General features: G+C 36.7%; 1 protein-coding gene across 15 annotated transcripts in view; it reads left to right on the top strand.

Annotated features, from left to right (window-relative positions):
- Positions 1 to 17941, top strand: part of ANKRD26 (ankyrin repeat domain containing 26) — a 103960-nt gene that overhangs the window by 60761 nt on the left and 25258 nt on the right. For all 15 annotated transcript variants that reach the window (XM_063637248.1, XM_063637247.1, XM_063637242.1 and 12 more), the window contains 9 exons: positions 1163 to 1196; positions 2110 to 2251; positions 5767 to 5980; positions 8496 to 8679; positions 9170 to 9307; positions 10743 to 11699; positions 13095 to 13247; positions 17203 to 17273; positions 17614 to 17707. In XM_063637248.1, the coding sequence (XP_063493318.1) occupies positions 1163 to 1196; positions 2110 to 2251; positions 5767 to 5980; positions 8496 to 8679; positions 9170 to 9307; positions 10743 to 11699; positions 13095 to 13247; positions 17203 to 17273; positions 17614 to 17707 (1987 nt within the window). The remainder of the gene's footprint in view (positions 1 to 1162; positions 1197 to 2109; positions 2252 to 5766; positions 5981 to 8495; positions 8680 to 9169; positions 9308 to 10742; positions 11700 to 13094; positions 13248 to 17202; positions 17274 to 17613; positions 17708 to 17941) is intronic.

Raw genomic sequence — 17941 nt, 5'->3', positions numbered from 1 at the left:
CCTGGATTCAAGCAACTCTCATGCCTCAGCCTCCCAAGTAGCTGGAACTACAGGTGCACACCACCATGCCCAGCTATTTTTTGTATTTTTAGTAGAGACGGGGTTTCGCCATGTTGGCCAGGCTGGTCCTGAACTCCTGACCTCAAGTGATCTGCCCGCTTTGGCCTCCCAAAGTGCTGGGATTACAGGCGTGAGCCACCGCACCCAGCTTCAGTAAGGATTTTTGAATGCATGAATAAAGAGTTGAGTAGATGAATGAACGTATGTTGATGAATTTCTTTAGAAAAAATAAATGTTGAGCTTATTGAAAGTAGGTTTCCAAATTGGCTAGATATAAGGTCTTTTTATTTTAAAAATATTGCAAGATTCAGAAATTATTATTTATAATTATAACCAGAAATAGAATGAAAATATAGATTCATCTGCCATCATATCACTTAAAAACACTTGAAAATAAATATTACTTTCACAACACAGCAAAATATGTTTTAGAGCTAGAATTTTTGGGTTTGAATTTTGGGTCTGCTACTGACCAGCTATATGTGCTTAGGCAAGTTGCTTGGCTTTTCTGTGCCTACTTTCTTCCTTTATAAAATACCTAATATGTCATCAACCTCACAGAATTGTTGTTAGGACTAAAATGAGTTTAACATATGTACAGTGCTTAGAATAATGCATAGTACCTGCATGGTGAGTCCTGAAAAAAGCTAACTAATATCGTCATTCAAAAAGTGTTTCCCTCATGTAAGGGTGTTAAGTAATATATTCCAAATAGGTTTTAGTGCCAGTAAAAGCTTGTTTTTATTGAAAAGGTCAATAGCAAAAAAAAACCTGGTATATTTCTTTCTATTGAATAATACAAGTAACACTATGTTTTCCTTTTGTTTTGACTGTCAGGAAGCTTGATCTAAATTTGTTTGTTATGATATTATTAGTATATTTTTCTTGTCCCTTACTTTTACTTTTTCTGTTTATAGTTTAATACTCCTTGTAGAAAGTTATTATCTTCTACATTACCTGTAAAAAAGATTCCTGTAAACTTTATGAATAGGGTAAATAAATTACAAATGCAGAGCTTTTATTTAAAAAACAATAGTTTTAGATATTCCTTGCATTTTACATATTTACTATTTGCCTGAAAGGTTTTTTTTTCTTTTTTTAGGCCTACTAAGAAAACATCTAATGAAAAGAACAAGGTACTGTAAAAAATAAATTATCAAAATTATTGTTTAAAAAAACACATTATAAAAGATAAAGTGGAGCTGGGCACGGTGGCTCACGCTTGTAATCCCAGCACTTTGGGAGGCCGAGGTGGGCGGATCACGAGGTCAGGAGATCGAGACTACGGTGAAACCCCGTCTCTACTAAAAATACAAAAAAAATTTAGCCGGGCGTAGTGGCGGGCGCCTGTAGTCCCAGCTACTCGGAGAGGCTGAGGCAGGAGAATGGCGTGAACCTGGGAGGCGGAGCTTGCAGTCAGCCGAGATTGCGCCACTGCACTCCAGCCTGGGCGACAGAGCGAGACTCCGGTCTCAAAAAAAAAAAAAAAAAAAAAAAAAAAGATAAAGTGGGCTGGGCACAGTGGCTCACACCTGTAATCCCAGCACATTGGAAGGCTAAAGCAGGAGGATTGCTTGACTCCAGGAATTTGAGACCAGCCTAGGCAACATGGTGGGAGCCCTGTCTCTACAAAAATTAAGAAAAAATTAACCAGGCATGGTGAGCATGCCTGTAGTCCCAGCTACTTGGGAGGCTGAGGTGAGAGGATTGCTTGAGCCCAGGAGTTTGAAGCTGCAGAGAGCTATGATCACAATACTGCACTCCAGCCTGGGTGATAGAGCGAGACCCGACGTCAAAAAAAAAAAAAAAAAAAAAAAGAAAGAAAAAAGATGAAATGAAGAAAAAACAGAATCTTTTGTTGTAAAGACATTTACTTTGAAAAAGTGATTAAGAAGCAGTAGCCATTGATAAATATATCCTTTTAACAAAAATCAGTTCTTTTTAAGAAATACGTGTGTTTTGCTCATATAGAAAGATGGACAATTACCACTTCTGTATGTGCTATAAATATTTTGGGGACATTTTGAAACAATGTTATTTATTTCATAGGTCAAAAACCAAATACAGTCTATGGATGATGTTGATGACTTAACTCAGTCATCTGAAACAGCCTCAGAGGATTGTGAGCTGCCCCACTCTAGTTATAAGAATTTTATGTTGCTAATTGAACAACTTGGAATGGAGTGTAAAGGTAGGACCACTGCATAAATTTAAGGCCTTTTTATGTATCCCATTGTAATGCATGTAATGTAATAAGGTGAAATGTACACACACTTAGCATACATTATGCTGTGCTTAATTGGTGGCTACGATGCTGCCACTGTGCAAAGCTGAAGAGTTCTTTATATAATATATTCTTGATATTATTCTTTTATTAGCTATGTTTTTTGCAGGGATTTTTTTCTCTCAGTTTGTGGCTTGACTTTTCATTCTCTTTTTTTTTTCATTTTAATTTTTTATTTTTTTGTTGACTTTTCATTCTCCTAATGGTATCTTTTGAAGAGCAGAAGTTTTTAATTTTGACGAAGTCCAATTTATCTGTTTAATTATGGATTTTGCTTTTTGTATCATATTTAAGAAGTCTTTGCTTAACACAGGGTCACAAAGATTTCCTCTTATGCTTTGTTTCTAGAAATTTTATAGATTTAGTTCTTTTTTTTTTTTTTGAGACGGAGTCTCGCTCTGTCGCCCAGGCTGGAGTGCAGTGGCGCGATCTCGGCTCACTGCAAGCTCCGCCTCCCGGGTTCACGCCATTCTCCTGCCTCAGCCTCTCCAAGTAGCTGGGACTACAGGCGCCCGCCACCACGCCCGGCTAATTTTTTGTATTTTTAGTAGAGACGGGGTTTCACTGTGGTCTCGATCTCCTGACCTCGTGATCCACCCGCCTCGGCCTCCCAAAGTGCTGGGATTACAAGCGTGAGCCACCGCGCCCGGCCTTAGTTCTTTTTTTTGAGACAAAATCTCACTCTGTCACTTAGGCTGGAGTGCACTGTCACTGCAACCTCCACCTCCCAGGTTCAAGCGATTCTTGTGTCTCAGCCTCCTGAGTAGCTGGTATTATAGGCGTGTGCCACCACACCCAGCTTTTTTTTTTTTTTTTTTGTATTTTTTTGTTTGTTTTTTGTGTTTGTTTGTTTGTTTGTTTGCTTTTTGAGATGGAGTCTCGCTCTGTCGTCCAGGCTGGAGTGCAGTGGTGTGATCTCCGCTCACTGCAACCTCTGCCTCCTGGGTTCACGCTATTCTCCTGCCTCAGCCTCCCAAGGCACCCGCCACCACGCCCAGCAAATTTTTTGTATTTTTAGTAGAGACAGGGTTTCACCGTGTTAGCCAGGATGGTCTCAATTTCCTGACCTCGTGATCCACCCACCTCGGCCTCCCAAAGTGCTGGGATTATAGGTGTGAGCCACCGTGCCCTGCCAGCTTTTTTGTATTTTTAATAGAGGCGGAGTTTCATCATGTTGGCCTGGCTGGTCTCAAACTCCTGACCTCAAGTGATCCACCCACCTTGGCCTCCCAGAGTGCTGGGATTTCGGGCGTGAGCCACCGTGCCCAGCCAGTTTTGGGTCTTACATTTACGTCTGTGATCCATTTTGAGTTCATATTTTTGTATGGATTGAAGTATGGATTCAAGTTCATTTTTTTGGATATGGACATCCAATTGTTCCAGCATCATACATCAGAAAGGCTAGCCTTTTCCCACTGTGTTTGCCATTGTGCCTTTGTCAAAAATAAGTTGGCTGTGTACGTGTGGGTATACTTCTCAACTCTGTTGTGTTCTATTGATCTACAGATGGTCCTGAGTTTTATCTCAGGTTTTGGGGTTTTTGTTTTTTTTTTTTGCTTATAAGCTGTGACTCTTCGTTTTGCTATCTTAGTGGTTGCTTTAGGATTTATAGTATATGACTTGAACTTATCACAGTCCACCTTCAAATAATATCATACCACATCATATATGGTATAATTTTGTTATAGTTCTGGTATATGGTATAATTATAATAGTATGCTTTCATTTTTTTCTCTCCTAGCCATATCCTTTCTGAGTCTGTGGGATTATAGTTTTTATTAAGTTTAGAAAGTTTTGGCCAATTTTTCTTCACATTCTTTTTCTGTCTTTCTTCCTCCCTCTTTGGGGGCTTATATATTAGCTGCTTGGATTTTTTTCCATAGTTCATTGATGTCTCAAAGTTATGAATCTTTTCTTTTATGATGGTTAATCTGTGTTTACTTTCATCTAATTTAGTTTTCATCTTTGACATTGTAATTTGCATCTCTACAAGTGCAATTTGGTTTTTAAAAAATATCTTCCATGCCTCCACTTATCTTCTTGAGCTTTATTTTGAGGTACAGTTGAGTTACATATAAACAGCTTGACTTTTTCCTATCTTGCTTTTATGATTTGGGCTAATTCCCCACTCCTGAGGCAATACCTTTCTGATTATTCATTGTCTTGAGAAGTGTGAGTTTTTCCAGCCTGACTGTGGGAATGAACACTCTTCCTGGTGCTGTGGAGGCACCAGGCAGGATTTCCTCCCCTTTTTTAAATGGGGTTTTTTCTTTGGTTTCAGGTAGTTTCCTAGCATACATGCACTGTTTATTACTTTGCTCAATACCCAAGAGGGGATCTCTGCAGATCTCCAGAATTCTTTCTCTGTACCTCTCGCTCCTCTCTAGTGTCCTGTGATCTGTGTCTACTTTGCATTTACGAGACTCTCAGCTTCATCACTTCAACTCAGGGAGTCTGCTGGACTTTATGTCAGTTTTTCCTCCCCACATCATAGCCTAGAAACTCTGAAGGCAGGGCTCTGGGCATTCATAAGACCATAAGACTTACTTCCTTTGTTTCTTTTCTTTTTTTTTTTTTTTTGAGACAAGAGTCTTGCTCTGTTGCCCAGGCTGGAGCACAGTGGTGCAATCTCAGCTCACTGCAACCTCCACCTCCTGAGTTCAAGCAATTCTCCTGCCTCAGACCCCCAAGTAGCTGTGATTACAGGCACCCACCACCATGCCCCACTAATTTTTGTATTTTTAGTAAAGACAGGCTTTCACTATGTTGGCTAGACTGGTCTCAAACTCCTAACCTCAGGTGATCCGCCCACCTCGGCCTCCTAAAGTGCTGGGATTACAGGTGTGACCCACCACGCCTGGCCACTTCCTTTGTTTCTTGTCTGTCAAGGATCATTGTGTTCATTGCCTGAGTCCACTGTCTTGAAACTCATTGTTTCATGTATTTTGTCTGTTTTGTCTTTGGTCGTTTCAGGAAAGAAGGAAAGTTAGTACTTGAAGCAGACTGCAGTAGAGCCTCAGCACATGCTACAGACTGGCTGGAATGCTTTTCTTCCCCATTTGCTTAACTGCTGCCTTCTCATCCTTCATTTCTCAGTGTAGCCACCTCTCCCTCAGGGAAATCTTCCCTGGGCCCAGTATAGATCAAATTCTCTTTTGTGGTCATAGAACTCTGTTTCCTTACAGCATCTATCTGAATTCATAATTGTCACTTTTTTTGTCTTTGTTTCTTCACTATATTTTAAGCTAAGCAAGTGCAGAGGTCTTGTCTGTTTCATCTGCAGAGCTTAGTTTAATGTCTTCCACATTGTAGGCCCTCAGTATATAACTGGTCAGTGTCTTAATGAGTGAATGTTACAGTGTACAGTGTGCTATATGGGAAAAGTACTCATATATTTCTATCTTGTTTTCTTCCTGATACAGATTCTGTTAGCCTATTGAAAATCCAGGATGCAGCTCTTTCATGTGAAAGATTATTAGAACTTAAAAAAAATCACTGTGAACTACTTACAGTAAAAATTAAAAAAATGGAAGATAAGGTTAATGTACTACAAAAGGAGCTATCTGAAACAAAAGAAATAAAATCACAGTTAGAGCATCAAAAAGTTGAATGGGAACGAGAACTGTGCTCTTTGAGGTATGATAGCCTAGTTCTAAATAAATGTTTAACTATTTACACTAAAGATATATAGAATTCTTGTAATTGCTGACTTACCTTCTGGGGCTTAGCAGGGAAGAAAACTTCTTAGTCTTGTGGAGAGTGAAATTCTTGGAAATAATATAACTAGTTCTTAACTATGAACTTCTACTAAATATATATTCTTTTAAATCACTTTAATGGCTATGTAGAAGTTTGTCATACGGAAGTCTCATTATTTATTTAATACAGTAAGTTTTGGGTTTACGTTTTTTTATATTATAGTTAATGCTGGAAGGAATACCTTTTTATAAATCTTTTTGTACATTTCTAATTTTTTACTTTGAACAAATTCTTCAATATAGAATTATTTGTTTAAAGTATAGGAATTTTTTTTAAAAAGGCCTTTGATCCAGATTTTTAAATTGTTCTCAAGAAAGTTTCTGTTAATTTACATATCAATCAGTAGAGAATGAAATGGCCATTTTATCAACCTAAATTTTTTTTTTTTTTTTTTTGAGATAGAGTCTCACTCTGTCGCCCAGGCTGGAGTGCAGTGGCGCAATCTCCGCTCACTGCAAGCTCCACTTCCCGAGTTCACACCATTCTCCTGCCTCAGCCTCTCCGAGTAGCTGGGACTACAGGCGCCTGCCACCACGCCTGGCTAATTTTTTGTATTTTTAGTAGAGACGGGGTTTCACCGTGGTCTCGATCTCCTGACCTCGTGATCCGCCCGCCTCGGCCTCCCAGAGTGCTGGGATTACAAGCGTGAGCCACCGCGCCCAGCCAAATTTTTTTTTTTTTTTTTTTTTTTGAGATGGAGTCTTGCTCTGTTGCCCAGGCTGGAGTGCAGTGGCGCAATCTCGGCTCACTGTAACCTCCACCTCCCGGGTTCAAGCAGTTCTCCCGCCTCAGCCTCACAAGAAGCTGGGATTACAGGAGCATGCCACCATGCCCAGCTAATTTTTGTATTTTTTTAGTAGAGACAAGGTTTCACCATGTTGGCCAGGCTGGTCTTGAACTCCTGACTTTGTGATCCTCTCACCTTGGCCTCCCAAAGTGCTGAGATTACAGGCATGAGCCACTGCACCCGGCCAGAACAATTTTATAGCTTTACTCTTAAGATGCATGAATTAAAAAATAAAATGGTGAGTGATTATTGAAAGCGATCTCTCTCTCATATACAGATAAAATTAATTCAAAGTTCTGTGTTGAAAACGCGTATTAGGGCTGGGCACGGTGGCTCACGCTTGTAATCCCAGCACTTTGGGAGGCCGAGGTGGGCGAATCACGAGGTCAGGAGATCGAGACCATGGTGAAACCCCATCTCTACTAAAAATACAAAAAATTAGCCGGGCGTGGTGGCGGGCGCCTGTAGTCCCAGCTACTCGGAGAGGCTGAGGCAGGAGAATGGCGTGAACCCGGGAGGCGGAGCTTGCAGTGAGCCGAGATTGCGCCACTGCACTCCAGCCTGGGCGACAGAGCGAGACTCCGTCTCAAAAAAAAAAGAAAACGCATATTATTCTTTATGGTTTACTTAAATATTAGATCCTGTTTTGTTCCAAAAGAGATTTTAAAATTGTTTATGCAATATGTAATAATCAGGAAGGTATGTTGAAAGTGTTACCAGAAAAAGAAACATAAAAAGTGTGGGGTAACCAATATTAGGCTCCTTAGCCTAATCTTTAATTATACTATTCTACAGATATATGTTATATGAAAGACATCTGAGGGTGTTTTCTTACACTGTAATAATTTTTAGGGATACTTGCAATATTTCATAAAAACAAAAATTTATTTCTATTGGATTTATAAACGTTTTACTAAACTAACTTCTTTTTAGTAAACTGCAAATGATCTTTCCTAATTGAGGAGTAATTATGACTGTTTAAAAAAAAGTTTTTTTTGGTTTTTTTTTTGAGATGGAATCTCACTCTGTTGCCCAGGCTGGAGTGCAGTGGCGTGATCTCGGCTCACTGCAACATCCACCTCCCGGGTTCAAATGGTTCTCTTGCCTCAGTCTCCTGAGTAGCTGGGATGGCAGATGTCTGCCACCACACCTGGCTGATTTTTTGTATTTTTAGTAGAGATGTGGTTTCACCCTGTTGGCCAGGCTGGTCTCGAACTCCTGACTTCAAGTGATCTGCCCACCTCAGCCTCCCAAAGTGATAGGATTATAGGCATGAACCACTGGCACCCAGCCAAAAAGATAATTTTCAACTTGCATCTTTACTGGATCATTTCCAATATCTTTTTCCATAATATTTACCAGAGGTACTCATAACAGAAACTTACCAGTTAGCAGAATGTTCTTTCATCACTACCTTTCAAGTATATATGTCCTTTGGAAAAGACTGAAGTGAGAAATTAGAAATCAGAGAACTAGAAAGGAAAAATATTCAAGAACATAGAAATTGTATTAGGGTAATAAACCAAAATATGAAGCGGCAGATCACACAATGAACTTTTTATCTTATAACAATACAGATTTTAAGGTAAGCATATTTAACTGCAGATTTAGCTTAAACCAAGAAGAAGAGAAGAGAAGAAATGCTGATATATTGTATGAAAAAATTAGGGAACAGTTAAGAAGGAAAGAAGAGCAATATAGGAAAGAAGTTGAAGTGAAACAACAGCTTGAACTGAGTCTCCAAACACTGGAGATGGAATTGAGGACTGTAAAAAGTAATTTGAATCAGGTAAATTTGATTTCATATATATTATCTAGGTTTAAAACAAAAATGTTATCTCATCTTAAGCTGACCTATGACCTTTATAACTAAAATTATTCATGATAAATCTTGGTGCCTAATACATGCTCAGTCTCTGTTTTCTGAATGAAGGAATGGAGGGTAAGTTGAGTTTAATCATTAACATAAATGTTAATTTAGGCATTTAATGTTAAAATACGGGCTAAATAGCTCTAAAATTATGATGAAACTAGTAAAATGTTTTGACATTTTATTTCACAATTCTATATTTGCCTGTATTTAAGAACCATTTTTGCTTTTTGATGAATTTAGCTGTCATTTATGTGATTAAAATTTGAGTAATTCTTGAGTAATAAAGGTTCTTGCATTTTAATATGCTATTTCCTTTTTATAAGTTTTTTGTTTTAAAATTCTGCTCTTGTTAACCTTTTAGACTTTTAAAAAATGCTAATAGACCCAAAATTTAATGTATCTCTAGGTCGTACAAGAGCGAAATGATGCTCAGAGGCAACTTTCTCGAGAACAGAATGCCAGAATGTTACAAGATGGAATTCTGACCAATCACCTTTCCAAACAAAAGGAGATTGAAATGGCTCAAAAGAAAATGAATTCTGAGGTATTTCTATTTCCTTTAGTCATTTTCAAATATGTGTGTATATGTATTTATATGTGTATATATTTTAAAAACCAACTATATATGCATCTTGGAAAGTATCGAGGATTTTTAAACCGTATGTGTATATCTTGGGGGTAGTGGTAGTGTTTTTGGTCCATTGGATAAAGTGATGTTCTTAATTCAGCTCCACTTGTCTGCAGCAGTCAAGTAATGACATTCAGAATGGCCTCATCCACAGGGGAAGCTTTTAATAATATCTTCCATAGGAATTGATGGTCTTTCTACAATCTCAAAACCCTTGCTACTAACAATAGATGCTTGAGTTTTTGGAAGTGATTTTATCACCTTGATATATTAATAGAGAGGTTAGTTTATTGCTTCTACCCATAGGAAGGGAGGAAAAGTACAGCCAGTTCAGTGACATATTTTGGATGTTATTCTTCTCACTTTTGAGAAGAGTAATAGTTTACTGCAAGTAGTATCTTATTTTAGTACAAAGAGCTTTTGAAACAATGATATGCCATGATATATACTTAGTGATAATTTCGTGATAAGTATTTTGTTCCTAGTAAAACAGTTCAGCATATTTCTCCCTGTTTCACATTATTACGTTTTCAAACATTATGAAGAGGAAACAAAAGTTATTGCGACAACAAATAATCTCGTGATTTTCTAAGAGGAACTCTACAAATTTTGTCCTATTTACCATTAGTGTTGTAAAATAAAAGGCTTCTTTTGTATTTAAATATTTTTACCACAGAAATAACTGATTTAGTGAAAGAACACTACAAATAGAGTCAGAAGACCCAGGGAAAATCATACAGATGCTTATTTTGTTTTAACTTTTCCTTTTTAAAATTGTGATACTAAATGAGTTCATTGGTATATGTAGAAGTGCTTAGTACAATGCCTAGATTTATTATTCATCAATAAACGTAATTGTTATAACTGACTATAAAGATGTGAGAAAAGTAGAATATCTATAGAATATTCTCAGAAAAAAGGAACTTGAAAAACTTCTAGAAATTTCGTCTGTCCAAATATATGCAGAGCCAAGGCTTTTACTATGGGTTGGTGTATGGGTTAGATATCAGAGTATAAACCCAATTTTTTAATGTGGTCAAATTACTAATCTTTTATGCTTTTGAATTTGTTGTACTTCAGTAAAAGGCCCTTCCAATTCTGTGATTCTTAAAAATTTTCTAGTGGTTTCTTTTTTACTTTCATGGATTAATTGTCATCAAATAAATTTTTGAACTTTTGGGAGTTTATGCTCTATACGGTTTGAGTTTTGATCCAACTTTTTTTTTCAGTTGGATATACACTTATTGCAACCCTTTATTGTAAAATGTACAGTTTATTATTTAATTTCAGAGGAAATCATGATCTGTCATTTTCTTGGGTGCTAGCTCAAAGTTTCCTTTGTTTTACTTAGAATTCTCATAGTCATGAAGAAGAAAAAGACCTATTGCATGAAAATAGCATGTTGCAGGAAGAAATTGCTATGCTAAGACTAGAAATAGACACAATAAAAAATCAAAACCAGGAAAAAGAAAAGAAATGTTTTGAGGACCTTGAAATTGTAAAAGAAAAGAATGAAGACCTTCAGAAGACTATAAAACAGAATGAGGAAACATTAACACAAACAATATCCCAGTATAATGGACGGCTTAGTGTTCTGACAGCTGAGAATGCAATGCTAAATTCTAAACTGGAGAATGAAAAGCAAAGCAAGGAAAGACTGGAAGCAGAAGTTGAATCATACTGTTCTAGATTGGCTGCTGCTATACGTGATCGTGATCAAAGTGAGACATCAAAAAGAGACCTAGAACTTGCTTTCCAGAGAGCAAGAGATGAGTGTTCTCGTTTACAAGACAAAATGAATTTTGATGTGTCTAACCTAAAAGATAACAATGAGATTCTTTCTCAACAACTATTTAAAACTGAAAGTAAACTCAATAGCCTAGAAATTGAGCTCCATCACACGAGAGATGCCCTCAGAGAAAAGACTTTGGGTTTAGAACGGGTACAAAAGGACCTAAGCCAAACACAGTGTCAAATGAAGGAAATGGAACAAAAGTATCAAAATGAACAAGTTAAAGTGAATAAATACATTGGAAAGCAGGAGTCTGTAGAGGAGAGATTGTCTCAACTACAAAGTGAGAATATGTTGCTTCGACAACAACTGGATGATGCCCACAACAAGGCTGACAATAAAGAGAAGACAGTGATTAATATCCAAGACCAGTTTCATGCTATTGTGCAAAAACTTCAAGCTGAGAGCGAAAAGCAAAGTCTTCTGCTAGAAGAAAGAAATAAGGAGTTAATCAGTGAATGTAATCACTTAAAAGAAAGACAGTATCAGTATGAAAATGAAAAGGCAGAAAGAGAAGTAAGTATCAAGAAAGATAAATATTTTTCAAACCTCCTGAAAGAAAATTTAAAATAATATATGGTTATGTAGTTAACTATAAAAATAGATAAGTTTATTTACTCTATCAGTCTAGAAACATCCCTTGTTTTCAGCAAATAAAAGAGCTGAGAGATGCTTTACTTTGAGTAAAGACATTGTATCATCTATGAAATTTTGAGTTTTAAGTTATGAATTGTTAATAGATTAGTATGAATAGTAAACTAATGTGAATAATGTAGTCTTTCACTGCTGAAGTAATAATTTTAATGTCTTTATGTTGCCACATCTTAAGAACATTTCCATTTATCTGCCACCATGAAACAGATAAATGGAAATGCTCATACCTGAAATGAGTATTTTGAAGATTCAATTAAGTGTGTTATTTTGACAGTTAATTCCAGATTTCCCAGATACAGACGTATATTGCTATATCTCTTAATACTTTTCTGTCAGTAGCTTTTTATATATTTCAGTTGATGTGATTTTATTTTTATTCTTGTCAATTTGACTTGTCTAAAATATTTCAGTCTCAAATTACATACTGTTATGATCTCTCAATTCTTTAAAGCATATACTTTTTATTAAACCATAATTTGGGACAAATGTGAATTTTAGCAGCCATATTTGATTTAATCTCCCCACTGGTATGTATAATTTACTTTGAATATATTATGAGCAAATAATTTGCTCATAATTTTCATTTCTATGCCCAATGACTATCATTTGGGTATAATTTTGTTCAGTATAAAGATAAATGTAGCGATTTGTGATTTATTAGTTTGGCATTGGACCACCATTTTCACACTAATGAGGGGTGGCAGGATTCACAGGCAGCAAGAATGGAGTGAGTAGGGGACAGTCATAGCAGCTGAGGTCAGGGAGGCAGGTGGAGGCTAGGTTACCTAGGGCCTCTAAGGCCATTGGAATTTACCTGTATTCTGAGATAGGAATCTACTGGAATAATTTGAGCAAGCAATTAAATATGTGAGGAGCTCTGGAGCTGATGTTCTAATAAAAAAGAGCAAAAATGTTTCATAGGGTACAATCACTACCAGTTCCACTCACATGACTATTTCGAGACTTCAGTAGGTTGTTAAGCATTGTAAATTCATCAGGGGATGGATGAATAATGGGCTGAATCTGTTGTCTAAGGAACGTCATAACTAATTGGCAGGAAGGTAACACCTGTATCCTTAACTGAATTCAGTAATAAATAGGAATGTGTACATATGAGGACAAGAAGGTGAATCAACGTATGTGGTAATATTTTTAAGTTACGTATGTCATAGTTAAATATTATTAACATAATTTATTTTTTAACATAACTTAATAATAAGGTGATTTATAAAATCAGTAACAAAAATGTCTTATCAGGTTGTTGTGAGACAACTTCAACAAGAACTAGCTGATACCCTAAAAAAACAATCTATGTCAGAGGCTTCACTGGAGGTTACATCACGTTATCGTATTAATTTAGAAGATGAGACACAGGATTTAAAGAAGAAATTATGTCAAATCAGAAATCAAGTATGTATGAAATTTAACATGTCAACAGTTAATCTATAACTGGTTAAATATATAGTGTTTTGTCATACTAATTTAGTGGGTAGCCTTCTTTTGTATTCTCATTATAATTAATTTAAATTTTATTATCTTTTTTTTGAGACGGAGTCTCGCTCTAGTGCCCAGGCTGGAGTGCAGTGGCACAGTGGCGCGATCTTAGCTCAGTGCAAGCCCCACCTCCCAGGCTCACGCCATTCTCCTGCCTCGGCCTCCCGAGTAGCTGGGACTACAGGCGCCCACTGCCACGCCTGGCTAATTTTTTGTGTGTGCGTTTTTTTTGTTTTTTTTTTTAGTAGAGACGAGGTTTCACTGTGTTAGCTAGGATGGTCTAGATCTCCTGACCTCGTGATCCACCCGCCTCAGCCTCCCAAAGTTCTGGGATTACAGGCGTGAGCCACCATGCCCGTCCTAAATTTTATTGTCTTTATAATACACTTGCTTCTTTATTTATTTATTTTTTTGAGAAAGAGTCTCATTCTGTTGCCCAGGCTGGAGTACAGTGGCACTGTCTCAGCTCACTGCAACCTTCACCTCCCCATTTCAAGTGATTCTCCTGCCTCAGCCTCCTGAGTAGCTGGCATTACAGGTGTGTGCCAGTATGCCCAACTAATTTTTGTTTTTTGTTTTCTTTTTTTGAGACAGAGTCTCGCTCTGTAGACTAGGCTGGAGTGCAGTGGCGTGATTTTGGCTCACTGCAACCTCTGCCTCCTGGGTTCAAGCGTTTCTCCTGCCTCAGCCTCCCAAGTAGCTGGGATTACAGGCACCCACCACCATGCCTGGCTAATTTTTGTATTTACAGTAGAGATAGGGTTTTGCCATGTTGGCCAGGCTGGTCTCAAACTCCTAACCTCAGGTGATCCACCCTCCTCGGCCTCCCAGAGTAACTGTGATTACAGGTGTGAGCCACCGCGCCTGGCCTAATTTTTGTATTTTTAATAGAGATGGGGTTTTACCATGTTGGCCAGGCTGGTCTCGAATTCCTGACTTCGGGTGTTCCACCTGCCTGGGCCTCCCAAAGTGCTAGGATTACAGATGTGAGCCACCATATCCATCTTGTTTATTAAACTCTTTCATTCTGCCATTTTTTCTTATAATTGCACATTTTAAAAAATAATATTTACCCTTAGGAAAGTTGAGAATTATACATCATTCCTCATGGAAGTTGAGAGAGTTTTTTCCTGTTAAACAGTATTTTATAGTGATTTTTCTATTGTCATGGCAAGCCAGATTAAGTTAGAGGATAATGTTTAATGGAATGTTCCAGAAAATTGTCTTATTTCTTCTTTTCACTTTTGTGAATGGATACAGAATCTGTGTTGATTTATTTTATGGATTTCAAATTAATTTGTACAGAAAGGCCATTAATTTTTCTCCAAAATGCAAATGTTTTAGGTTAATTTATAAACTATTTGAAATAGGCATTTCCTCCATTTTCCTTTCATTTAAAATATATTATAAAAACATAGAAATATTTGGATTATGTATAGCATGTATATCTAAACTAGAGAATTAAGAAAATTATCTAGATCCCTCCACTGGATTTTTAAAAAACAACATTATTGAGATATAATTTACATACCATACAGTTCACTCATTTAAGGTGTACAGTTCAGTGTCTCTTAGATTATTTACACAGTTGTGTAACCATTACAACAGTCAATTTTAGAACATTGTTATCACCCTGAAAAGAAACCCCACATCCCTTAGCCATCACCACCATCCCTGTCCATGTCCCTCCACCTTCTCCAGTCCTAGGCAACCACCATCTACTTTTTGTCTCCTTACATTTGCCTGTTCTGAACATTTCATATAAATAGAGTCATACAATATGCAGTCTTTTAGGAGTGGCTTCTTTTACTTAGCATGTTTTTGGGGTTCATCTGTGTTGTAGCACATATCAGTACTTCATTTCTTTTTATTGTCTAATAATATTCTATTGTATGGCTATACCAGTTATCCATTCATCAGCGGATGGGCCTCTAGATTGTTTCTACTTTTTGGCTACTGTAAATAATGCTGCGATGAACATTCATTTATAAGACATATGTTTTTATTCTCCTGCCACTGGATTTTATCTTCAGAGTTAATCGGGCGGCTTTCACCATCTCTCTGCTTTACTCCTGCTGTTCTTCCTGCCTTTGCAGTTTCTGTTCATCTAGCCTCATTCATTCAGACGTGGCACACAATTCCCCCTCCTTTCAGAAGCTTTCTCTGACTGTTCTGGATCTCATTGACCTCACATTTTAGCACTCTTTGTCTAGTCTGTGTAGAACAATTTGCCCTTAATTTAACTTCACTTTTATTTTTTTCATGAGAGAGAAACTTGTCTAATTACAAATTTGCCTACGAGGTGAATAATATCTGATATGCCTGTCACCTGTCCTTGTATAAATTGAAAATATTTTAGCTTAGCAATTGTTAGGTTAAAATTACTTTATATTATACTAAGAATTTCTTCTTTGAGACATTGATATAATAAAGCTTTTATTCTATTTTTATTATTTTTTTTTTTACAAGCCCGCAGCTAACATAGGTGGTTATTCTAAATATATTTTAAGTAATTAAATATAACTAGAAACCACTTAATCTAGTAAAGGAAAGATATTCAATCAAATGCTCATGTTTTTCACACTATAAAAAAATCTAAATTTACATTTCTTTATTATGTAGCCAGAGCTGGGATTCATAGATTCATACCACTTTACCACCCAAAGAGCTCTGGCTGCAGCTTTTCTGATGTGCCTTATGACATAACCTTAGCCTTAAGCTCACCAGAGTGCTTGCTAAAGCAGCTCAGCATAGATAGTTGTTGGGAATGACTTGCTTTGGGAACCTTGTTTCGCAGCAGAGTCCAGTGTTTTTATTCCACTGCTCTGATGTCCATGTAAGTTATGTATTACTCATTTCAGGAGGTGCTGTTTGCATTGTGGGTGTTGCCCACTGAGTAGAGCAGAGAGAAAGTAATCTATAATTGTTTAAAGTACTGTTGGCTTAGTGGAATTGGCAAAAGTTATGTGAAGTACTAGGGGTGTATTCTGGGCCTCATGCTCCCCATTTGCTTTCACTTTCAGTGGTGTGAAGAATGATTCAGTGCAGCTATAGTAGACCACTTCCACTGGCATGCCATCTGCCTAAAATATACAATTTTATTAGAACATAAAATACAGTACAAAGAAGCACACAAACAGCAAATATTATATATAGCTCACTATATGCCACGTACTCATCTAAGTACTTTATGTGTATATTCCTTGACTGAATCTTCTTACCATCCCAGTGAAGTAGATAGTATTAATGTCTCTGTTTCTATTTTACTGATGAAGAAATTGAGACACTGAATGTTAATTTGCTCAAATTCACACAGCTGGTAACTGGTGGAGTTGGGATTCCCACCCGGCCATTCCAACTTCTGTGTGGATACTGCCTCTCAATTTCATGAAATATCTAGTTGTCACCTAACATGTCATCATGTTAATTTTTATAATCACTGGCATTGCCATGGTCATTCACATCTATAAATATTTAAACTTATAGTTCATGTGGTGGTGCTTGGAATGCAAAAATATAAATGCTTACCATAAGGTAATTTCCTATCTTTCTCCATTTTACCAAGTTTGTAAATTTGAGTATTTATCTGATAAAATATAGTTTGAAAACAAGAGTAATATGTTTTAGTTCTAGAACGCAGGTTGATAAACTTTTCTGTAAAGGGCCAGGTAGTATTATTTTAGGCTTTGGAAGCCATAGATACCTACTGCAACAGATCAGCTCTACAGTCACAGCACAAAAGTAGCCATAAACAATATGCATATTGAAGGGTGTATGACTGTGTTCCAATAAGGTTTAGTTACAAAAACAGGTAATAGACAGATTTGTACTAGATTATTAGTAAAGTGGTTTTTTTTATTCTTTGTTTTAGTTGCAAGAAGCACAGGATCGACATACAGAAGCTGTCAGATGTGCTGAGAAGATGCAAGATCACAAGCAAAAGTAAAACTTAAAGCAGCACACAGAAAAGCATGATTATTTATAGAGCAAATAAGCAGTGTAGTATGAGAATTGTATCAGCTATGATCATAAGTACATCTGTGTGAAGTCAAGGAAAAATTTCAGCATTAAGCAATTTTGAAATGCATTTTTTAAATATTATCCTAGAATTTTGTGCATTATCCACAAACCACAACTAGAAAAACGATAAGAGTTGGCAAATCACCTACTTTTGAAATCTTTAAGAATTTATGTAATTATGCCTTCAGGTGTTTGCTAAGAAATTACACAGTGTTTTAAAAATTTATCTATGAGAATAACTATTTTAAAATATACATTGCAGGCTTGAAAAAGATAATGCCAAGTTAAAAGTTACAATCAAAAAGCAAATGGACAAAATTGAGGAGCTTCAGAAAAACCTGTTAAATGCAAATTTGGTAAGTCAACTGCTTAATTTCTGTCATACTGAAAAGGAATTTTATTGCTTTAGTAGGACAAGTTGAGTATCCCTTATTTAAAATGCTTGAGACCAGAGGTGTTTCAGATTTTGGATTTTTTTTTATTTTGGAATATTTGTACATACATAATGAGATATCTTGGAGACAGGACCCAAGCCTAACATGAAATTCTTTGATGTTTCATATATACCTTATATATGTAGCCTGAAGTTA

The sequence above is a fragment of the Symphalangus syndactylus genome, chromosome 4 (genome assembly GCF_028878055.3).
Source record: "Symphalangus syndactylus isolate Jambi chromosome 4, NHGRI_mSymSyn1-v2.1_pri, whole genome shotgun sequence".
Lineage (NCBI taxonomy): Eukaryota > Metazoa > Chordata > Mammalia > Primates > Hylobatidae > Symphalangus > Symphalangus syndactylus.
This window is presented reverse-complemented; position numbering and strand designations above follow the sequence as displayed.